This window comes from Echinops telfairi, unplaced genomic scaffold (assembly GCF_000313985.2).
Source record: "Echinops telfairi isolate 266 unplaced genomic scaffold, ASM31398v2 ScPeMD7_655;HRSCAF=1070, whole genome shotgun sequence".
NCBI classification, from domain to species: Eukaryota; Metazoa; Chordata; class Mammalia; order Afrosoricida; family Tenrecidae; genus Echinops; species Echinops telfairi.
Window position 1 is genome coordinate 31644320 of NW_022104553.1, and position 10284 is coordinate 31654603.

At 52.8% G+C, this 10284-nt stretch overlaps 1 protein-coding gene across 1 annotated transcript in view; it reads left to right on the top strand.

Moving 5' to 3' along the window:
• LOC101644532 overlaps nt 1-4964 on the top strand; it is a 63475-nt gene extending 58511 nt beyond the window's left edge. Inside the window, exons 3-6 of the mRNA XM_045292706.1 lie at nt 8-226; nt 316-411; nt 3393-3528; nt 4127-4964. Coding sequence (XP_045148641.1) covers nt 8-226; nt 316-411; nt 3393-3528; nt 4127-4270 — 595 coding nt within the window. The 3' untranslated portion in view covers nt 4271-4964. The remainder of the gene's footprint in view (nt 1-7; nt 227-315; nt 412-3392; nt 3529-4126) is intronic.
• The last annotated feature ends 5320 nt before the right edge of the window (nt 4965-10284 follow it).

Sequence of the window (10284 nt, forward strand, 5' to 3'; positions counted from 1 at the left end):
TGGGAAGCCTGGTGGCTTTGCACCCTGGCGGACTCCTGGTGACCCTCCCCAGTGTGCAGAGTAGAGCGTGCCAGGCGACGAACGGGGGCCCCCGGCTTTTTTCCGTTATAACAGAAGGCCTTCTGAAATGGGCGGTGGACCACGGTGGGGACGGCTGGGTGGTGGAAGAGAACAGGACCCCGGTGCCTGGGGCCCCCGCGCAGACCTGCTTTGTGAGTTCCTTCAGGTCAGTGCCCCTGGCCCCCACGCGCCTCCCGCGCCCTTCCAGGGCCAGGAGCTGCGTGTTCTCACGGCCCCTGATTCCCGCCTTCTTAGCTGGTGTCACAAGCGGCAGGTGGTGAACCTTAAGGAAGAGGGCTTCTGGCCGGAACTGCTGGATAGCGGCCGCATTGAGATTGTCATCTCTGACTGGTGAGTGGGGCCGTTTTCGGGCGCTCAGAGCTGAGCACCCTGGTGGCGCTGCGGGCTAAGCATTGGGCTGTAAACTGGAAGGCGGCGTTCCCACCACGGGGCGCACAGAGGGAGAAAGTTGAGGTCGTTTGCTTCCAGGAACGAGTTAGTCTCGGAAATCCAAAGGAGCCGTCCACTCGGTTCTGCAGGAACCTGGGCATGGACCTCAACAGGCAGTTCTTGGAACAGAGCGAGGGGATGCCGCATGGTTTAAAATCAGGAGAGGTGTGTGCCAGGGTCGTGTCCTTTCGCCATATTTATTCAGTCTGCCGAACAAATAATCCGCGAGGGTACTTGGTACAATGGGATCGCAGCGAGTCCATCCTGACTCACAGTGACCCTGTAGGGCAGAGTGGACCTGCCCTGGTGGGTTTCCAAGGCTGTCGTTCCCACTTGCCCACCCTCGGGAAACCACCAGTCCCCTTTCTGGAGTTCCCAGAACCCTCGCCAGTCAACGCCATTCTGACTCATGGTGATGCTGTAGGACAGGGTTGAACTTCCCCCGGTGGGTTTCAGAGACCGCAACTCTTCACAGGAGTAGAAAGCGCCCTCTTTCTCCTGGTGGGCTGCGGGTTTTGAACTGCTGACCTTGCAGTTAGCAGCCCAACTGTATTCAAGGTTCTTGGCATTAGGAAGGTTGAGAACCATGGACCTAGAGGCTGTGGATATGCATATGTGGAGAGGGCATTCAGATAAGGCCAGAAGACACCCACAGAGAGATGGGGTGGCAAGCCTCACCTCCAAGGCTGTATTGGTTTCCTTAGGCTACTGTGTGAGGGAAAACCAGTCCCTAATACATCATCACGGGGCCGGTAGACGCAATTGTACAGCAATAATAAGTAAAGATTAAAGTCATCGAGAGCATGAGAGATAGAAGATATTGAAATAGTGGAGTCAGACACATTTCACAGTAGCATGCTCACCTCAGCCCCTCTTGGTGGTCCACGGGGAGACCGGAGGGCAGGAGAGAGGGGGAGGTTAAGAAGGACAAGGGGAAAGGGAACAGGGCAGCGAGGCCAAGGAGACTCTTTATTGCTAACCAAGGCTTATCTATCTTTGGGGGAGTATGCAAGCCCACTAATTACAGATAAAGACATATGTCACAGGAAGGGGTTACACTATAGGTTATACAGCAATGAGAGGGGGACAATCTAGGAACATACACGCAATAGGAAGGGGAGGGATTGGGGGCACACGTGTGACAAGAAGGGCGGATCCTAGATTCAGGATGGCAGAGCAGGTTTGACCTGTTCTCTGGCTCTCCATAGAAACCATTATCAGTAGGGTGTAAACCCCACCTACAGGGACCAGACTAATGGTCACAAGCCTTTAGGGAGAAGTGACCCATTGTCCTTAACAGCAGGGAGCGTGCCCTACCTGTGGTGGGACCAGACAGTAGTCTGGCAACTGACTGCCTTCAGGGAGGATGTCTCTAAGCATCTGACCCCCCACCATATGCTGCCAAATAGCCTGTAATGTTTGGCATGTCTTTGGGAGAGACAAAGCTGGGGGAAAGTCTCTTTATCATCCCCCGGGCTACCATCGCATCGATCCCACGGGCTACCATCGCATCATGTTTAGTAAAGTAAATGGAGGGGCAGCAAAGGAGAAGGCTTTTGATGAGATGGACTGACACAGTGGCAAGATGGACTAACACAGTCGCGGCAACCATGGTTACCAGTCATAGGAACAATGGTGAGGGTGGCGCAGGACTGGCAGTGTTTCCTTCTGTGGTGCGTAGGGTCGCTGTGGGTCTGACTGGACTCACTGGCACCTGAAAGCCACAACCATCCCCAAGTGTTGACAAGAAAGGAGGTTACTTTGAGGTGCACCCAAGCCGTGGTGTTCTCAAGCTGCATGTAACAGTTGGACCCTGCCTAAGGAAAACCGAAGGAGAATCAATGCGTTTGACCGATGGTGCTGGCGCAGACTATGGGAAGTCCCAGCAAGAACCAACCTGTCTTGGAAGGGGTCCAAACAGAATGCTCCTTAGAGGCAAGGATCGGGAGACTTCATCTCATGAACTTTAGGCATGTTGTCAGAGGAGACCAGTCCCCGGAGAAGGACATCATGCTTGGTAAACTAGTGGAGCAGCGGAAGAGAGGAAGAACTCCAATAAGCTGAATTGGCTCGGGGCTGTGTTGATGGGCTCAAACATAGGAACAGTTGTGAGGCAGGCACACGACCGGGTGGGGTTCTGTTCTGTCGTACACAGGGTCTGACCCCGCGGCACTTAACACACAACCATCCCAAAGGAGGACACATCACATAGCACATCAGCAGAGCATACTGGCTCCATCTGGAGGGTGGTCTAGAACCAGCGATCCGCCGTGGTCATCGCTTCTCTGGGCTCTGAGCGAGAGTCAGGTCCCGCTTTCCTTCTGGCACCTAAGGTTACTTCACAGGTCATCCCTGATCTATAATGGGGTCCTGTCCCAACGACTCTCTTGTTTGTCGTTTTGTTTTGTTTGAGGTTTTTTTATTAGTGCCTTTTCTTAGCAGTCGCTTTATAAATCATAAACTTGAACCTGTGCGTGTGGATGAGGATGACGACCTCAGCCAACGACACATCCTAACCTACGTAGTACATATGACCAATGATAAGACATTGAAAACAAAGCAGGTGGTCCTCAGGGCCATTTGTAGACATCAGTATGCACCGACTATATCAGTCACTCGGGAACCACCTGTATTGCGCTTGCGTGGAGCCTGCTGCTCTCTGCCCTGTCTCTCTTCTTTTATAACGACATGGCCTAGCCTGGATCGGGATCCTCTTTACTCTAACCTGACCTCATGGGTGATGTCTTCTAAGACCGAGCCGCCAAACCACTCCCGAGCCACCAAACCACTCCCGGTCGTAGGTACCAGAGGTTAGAGGCTACATAACGTCTTTGGTGGGGGACACAGGTCAGTCCGTAAGCACATCCTCCTCCCATCCACAGGTGGGGAGCCCGACATGACTGTGGCTGTCAGTATAAACTCATTGTCCAGCTGTGGGATGCCAACCAGGTTATCTTGGGTGAATTCTTCGCCACCCCTAACCCCATTGAGCAGTGGAACAACAATGCCTACGTTCAGGTGAGACCGGGGTAGGCCGGTGGGAAGAGGATGGTGGGAGCCTGTTTAGGGTATTAAATCACCCAACCACAGCTGTGTAGGTGAAAATCTATTTTCTCCCTCATGGTTATTATGTGTCGGTGATTGGGACAGGGCTTAGCTGGGCGGTTTGGGTGCAGGACAGAGCTGGAGAGGTAGCGGGAAGGACTGAAGCAGCTGGTTGCTGACAGAGCACGAGGGGGGAATCTTCGTGTCTCAGCTGGATTGGACTTCCTCACAGCATAATGGCCTCAGGGCAGTCAAAGGACTCTTCTGGTGGCTCATGCTTTCATAGGAGGGTCCTAGGGAAACAGGCAGAAGCAGCCCTGTCTTTTCTGGCCTGGACTTGGAAGTCACTTGGTGAAAATATCTCAGCGTTACTCCCACTAGTCTCTTGTCTATAAGCAAGCTCACTCAATTCAAGGGGGTAGGTGGGTGTTAGACTGGAGCTCTTGAGGAGGGCAGGGCCGGGCTCTGGAAGGGTAGGTAGAATTGGGGGTGTTGTGTGGCCATCTTTGGGAGGGCTCGGCTTGTGAAGGTACGATTGGCAGAAGGGGCTGACCCTCTCCTCTGTCCACAGGTCACCCACCTGTTTTCCAACGTGGAGATGGGTGTCCGCTATGTGTTTTTCGAACACCGCGGCCGGGACACACAGTTTTGGGCCGGCCACTATGGAGCCCGGATAACCAACTCCAGTGTGATCGTGCGGATAATCCCGTCCTAGCCAAGGGCCCCCCCTTCTTGCATAACACCCTGGCCCAATCGGCCCAGGCTGGGACGATCAGCCAAATGCCCTCATTGATCAGGGGCTTGCACCTCTTTGGCACCCTGGAAACAACCTATGTTCAGTCGGGGGTCCTACAGGGCTCAGCCTCCAGATTCTAGAAACTGATGGGAGAAATACCCACGTCCAGATTATACCAACTGCTGCTGCTTTAGGGTGGTCCGTGATCCACTAAGGGTTACCCACAGACAAGCAGGAGAGGAAGCTGGTCCAGGAGAGGACTCCTCGCTAAGCATCTCAGTAGCATCCTCTGTTGGTCTCTTGTCTCGTCCTGGTTCAGCTTTGCCCCACTAGGCCCCCCAGAGAAGCCTTCTCCTCACCTCTGGGCCAGGATCTCACCCTCACGAAGTCACCGATGGGACTTTCTGACGCTTCACGCTGCAGGGCTGGGACCAGGTTCTGCAGCTGAAAGCCAAAAAGCTATTCCAAAAAATGCAGAAAGAGATGGTTCCTCCCTCCCTGATTCTCTGAAAAGCAAGGTGGGCCCATGAACCCAGTCCTCGGGGGCCCCCGGTGATGCTTTGGTGTTGAAAACCGTTTCACTTTGGTGTTTTTTCCCCAAGCACTGAGAAAATAATTTATTGACACGGATCTGCCAATCGTATGTGATGCATACATTATTTTTCCAAAAATGCTTCCGGTGTTTCTCTTTCTTTCTGTGTGTCGTGCCTTGCCCTTCCCCCAAGTTCAGATCTTTATTAAAAAGTTGCTGTTGGGTTCAAGGGAACCAGTGGCTCCCACTGCAGGAGGGAAAGGAGTGCTTGCAGAAAGATGGGAGCGGTGGCATGCCCTGGTCCCCGATGGAATGGACTCGGTCATTGGGTGAGAAGCATTAGGTGGATGGTTGGTGAGGAACAGGATGTGGGTGCAGTGCCAACGTGATAGCAACACTGCTGGGTAGTCATGAGGGCGAAACGGAACAATGGCAGGATCCTGGCCAACCCTTCTTCTGGCAGCTGGGAAACATGGGCGTGGGGCTTGTCCCCACCATTTCCTCACCAGCAGTGGTGGGAGTTAAGCCTAGATTCGCTATGCCTCCACTATTTGTGCAAACACTGGTTTACACTGAGCACCTGTGAGAGTTACATTTATTGTCTCAACCTGGCCAATAGGAACATGTGGGATTAATCGGGTCACCGTTTGATTGGAGGGCAAAGAGATCAATGGCTCTGCAAGTCCCGCCCCCATTTCTCTTGCTCTCTGGTGATCGGCCCACTGTGCTGCTGCTTTAGCTAGTTCTCTGCGTCAGCCTGTGGATGACACTACCTGCCGTCCAAGCCAACCTGTGGATGCTGTCGCTAGAGCTTGAGGCTCCTTTGAGACGCTGCTGGTACAAATATCACTTGAGCTTGAGGCTCGTGGATCCTGTCGCCTTGCATTGCGTGAGTTCGATATCCCATCCGGGCCTGCTTCCCTAAGCTCCTGAGCTACTGACTGTTGCTGACCCACCCTGCTGTTTGCTGCCTGTGAGCAGACTGCCTGCCTTGCCCAAGGGAGGACTCTACTGTCTGCTTCCTTGAGCCTGGACCCCTTGAGCTGAAGGACTTCCAGTACATTAGCTGTTCCACAAAAGTGAGTTGAACTTCACCCTAACCCATACTTCTGTTATAGCCCTCCCTTCTTATTATATAAGCCTATCTATCTACCTATCTATCTATCTATCTATCTGTCTACATATAATCATAAGTGTCCCGGTTTTGTTTCTCTAGCGAACCCTGCCTAACACACGCCTGATTTCCTACCAGGAGTCTGGAGTTGTGCTGGGTACGGGGACGAACTTCCAATGAAAACTTTGGATGCTGAGTTCCTGCCTCTTCCCTGGATGGAACCATCACACACATGTTGCAGTGCGTTCCTGCTTTCCCTTCCCGGACCCAGCTAGCTGCGTGTGTCCAGTCTGAGGCCCCCAAGACAAAGAACACTGTCCTGCAGGCGCTGGTTGGGACAGCCCTTTGCCCATGTTGCTTAGTTTCACACCGAGGAGAGACCAATCAAGATCAGCTTCCTACTGTGGGTGCTGGGCCCCATGGCCAATGGGACTCCCTCTCCCATTGCCCCTGGGAAATGGTCTGAGTGGACCCCTTCTCTGCTGGGACTGGCCAGGCACATGCTTAGGGAGGAGGCAGCACCAGGGTTCCTTTGCCCAGAACAGGAAAGGATTTTTCCCCATCAGGGAAAAGAAGGGCGCTCTGTCTTTCTCCCGCAGAGCTGCCAGCAGTTTCTCCCTGCTGACCTTGCTCGTAACCACTGCGCCACCAAAATTTGAATGGGGGAAAGAGGTTCAGTCTATTCCCCGGCTGCTTAGTGATCGAGTGCAGCTGAAACAGAAATAACCACCAGCAGACAGACTACTTTAAAACCAACGAAACCGATTCTCCCACCGTGGAGAAAGCTAGTCAGTCCAGGGTGCCAGCTCCGTCTGTCAACTCCAGGGAAGGCCTGGGCCTCTCCAGCTTCGATGCTTTAGCAGGCATGTGGCAGAGCCTGTCTCCCCCTCTAATCCGGGGGTCAAGTCTCACAGATGACTCTATAGGGCAGAGCAGAACTGTTCCACAGGGTTCCCAAGACGGCCAGTGTCTGAGGGCGCAGTCAGCCTCATCTTCCTCCTGGAGAGCCACTGCTGGGTTCCAACTGCCACCCATTTGGTCAGCAGCCTAGGGCTGCACCCAACCCAGTGCTGCACCGGCAAACAAACCAAATCCACTGCCACCGAGTCGACCCCGACTCGTGGTGACCCTCGGAGGCTTCCCAGCCTGCCGGCCGTTAGGGGAGCAGACAGCCTCATCCTGCTCCTGCAGAGTGGCTGCCGGGTGGCAGGGCACCCCTTCTCCAACTACTGCTTGCGTCAAAGCTACTCTTTCCTATCTCAGAAGAGGCGGATTTGTGATGCCCTACCAGGGTGCTGCCCCAGCGCCATACGACAGAAAAGTCGTTCCCAGGTGGGTTCTAGGCACCAGTGTGTGGCTGTTCGGGGCCGTGGAGTCAGTTGTAACTCCCAGTGGCCCTCTTGCACAGCAGAGTGAAGCACTGGTCCAGCACCATCCTCACAGCTGTGTGAACCCACTGAGGCTTCGATCCCCCTCTTTGAGGGCTTTCCTCTTTTTTTCCCTCTTCCTCTCGGGATGAAGACTTTGACTCATCACCATCAAATTGATGCTGATCTTAGTGACCCTCCCCACCCCCCGGGGATTCCTGAGGCTGTAACGCTTTAGGGAGCAGAGAGCCTCCTCTTTCTCCCAAGGGGCACCTGGTGGTTTTGAACTGCTGATCTTGGCAGTTCACAATCCAAGGCAGAACCCACTACCTCACCAGGCCTCCTCGGGTTCAGGATTTAGCACATCTATTTTAAGGGATGCAACTGAGTCCACAGCACAGGGAAAGATGCCAGCTTCAAATAAGCGAGGTGGAAATGAGAAGAAACTCTAGTCCGGCCGTTTCTTCTGCCTCGCTGCTGCCCTAGGCATTCCAGGACCCCCCTTCCCTCCTGGGAAAGAGTCAATCCCGGGCTGTTGTGCGGCTCAGCCGGTAAGGCCTGACTTCCTCGTAAGGATCAGAGTAGACTTGCTTGGGTGAAAGAGGGTGGGGAAAAAGATAATTTTAAAAACTGGTTTTGTATTTTATGGCTATTGCAGCTGGGTATATGATTATGTATATATAATCATTTATATTATATATATATATATAATTGTAATTTCACACATGCTAGATGGTTCATCCCCTTTGAGAGAAGCTACAAAATGAAGGGGGAAATATGCCCGTCCTTTGGGCTGCTGTGGCAGGATTGGAATGTAGACTTCTTTTAAGGAGCTCTGGTGGGTCACAGGTGGGGCTGCCAACCACTAGAAAAAGCAAAGGCGTCCTGCTCTGTAAAGATGAACAGCTCAGAAGCCCACGGGGCAGCTCTATTCAGTCTCATAGGGTTGCTGTGAGCTGTGTGAGTCCGGGTTGACTAGAGAAACAAATCCAGACACACTCCTATGTGTATAAGAAAGAGCTTTTTTTCCAAGAGCAATTGACTATTGAGACGACATCCCAGCCCAGTCCAGATCAAGTCCATAAGTCTGATAGTAGCCCATGTGCCAAGACCAATCTATAAAGTCCTCTTCAGACTCACGCAACACATGCAATGACGCCAAATGCAGCAAGATCACAGGCCAGTGGGTGGAAGTTTTGTAGATCCAGCAGCGATATAGGCATCTCAGTGCTGGCAGGGGCTCTACGTGGCTCCTCCAGCTCAGGGCACTAGCTTAGCTCCATGTGTCTTGTCAGCTGCAATGTCTCCCAGGGAGTGAGCCTGTGTTCCCCCTCCAGTGGGCTATCTATGTCCTTATCGCCTCCAAATGAGGTCATCAAGCTAATTGACAGGCTTAACTCCACCCCTTCACTCCTAAGTCTCAAATTAACAACAGATTATGTAGCTACCACACCACTCGAAGGCTGTGAGCTTTTTGAGTTTAAGGAGCCTCGGTGGCCTAGTGGGTTAGCATCGGGCTGCTAATCACCAGGTCACCAGTTCAAACCCAGCAGGCACTCCAAGATGAGGCTGCTCACTGGATTAATACACGATCAAAACTAAGGGCCATGCGGATCCATTCTGAAGAGCCCTGGATATTCAAGGCTTGGGTCCTAAGTCTTGGAAAGGATGTATCCTTTTTGGTTTTGTGTATTAAAATGGTTTTCTACAAACATGCTCGCAGCCTCTTCCAAACCTCCGGGACGAGAGGTTGGGATGCAATCACAGATGATTGGGAGAATGTCACAGCGGATAGTCAGGGGACACACGGCACATGTAGCAGAGGGAGAAACAGCCACTCAGCCTCTGGCACAGGGCCAGGATGGTGGTAGGCACGGGGCGGGCGTGGGGAGGTGGGCAGCACTGATCCATGTTTCTCAGAAGCTTCCCTCTCTCCCCGAAGGAAAACAAGAGAAACACCGCCCCCCCAACCCTGTTCAAATGAAATCGTTTCTGTAAAATGTATTCAGCTTCAAAGATTTACCAATCAGGTGTTCCTCTTGTATACTCACCTTGGCGTGGGGTTTGGCAGTTACCTAGTGATGTACTTTGGCAGTTAGGCAATGAGGTGGTTATCCTCCATTCCTTGACACGGTGTCTCCCTTCCATGATGTGGGCTGATGGGATCAGCCAATCAGCTCTCGGGAGTCGCCTTGAGGGTGTGGTCTGCATCCAACATCTCCAATACGCACCGGCAAAGCTCGCTGACTTTCTCTCTCCCTAGCTATGACCTCTCAGTTCATGGGACTTGAGCGGCCTGACACATTGCCTGCCGATTTGGGGATTTGTGGCCCTCTGCAGCCCTGTAAGTCAGCAGCATGCCATCTGACACACTAATCTTGGGTTCCTGGGGCCCTACAGCTAGCCAATCAGGAAAAGCCTCCAGGCTGATTTTTGACCCACGGGCCTGAGTCTGGCCAGTCTCTGTGTGCACTGTTTCATACGAACCTAGTCTCCGAGCAAAAAATCATATCATTGGGAATGAGGGGGGGTGCGGAATGGAGACCCAAAGCCCATCAGTAGGCAACTGGACATCCCCTTACAGAAGGGTCATAGGGAGGAGACAAGCCAGTCAGGGTGCAGTGTAGCAACGATGAAACATACAACTTTCCTCTAGTTCTTTAATATTTCCTCCCCCCACCCCCACTATCATGATCCAAGTTCTGCCTTACAAATCCGGCTAGACCAGAGCATGTACACGGGGACAGATCAGAGCTGGAAACGCAGGGAATCCAGGACAGATAAACCCCTCAGGACCAATAGTGAGAGTAGTGATACCAGGAGGGGAAGGGGAAGGTGCGGGGAGAAAGTGGGGACTGATCACAATAATCTACATATACCCCCCCTCCCTGGGGGACAGAGAATAGAAAAGTGGGTGAAGGGAGACATCGGACAGTGTAAGACATGAAAAAATAATAATTTATAAATTATCAAGGGTGAG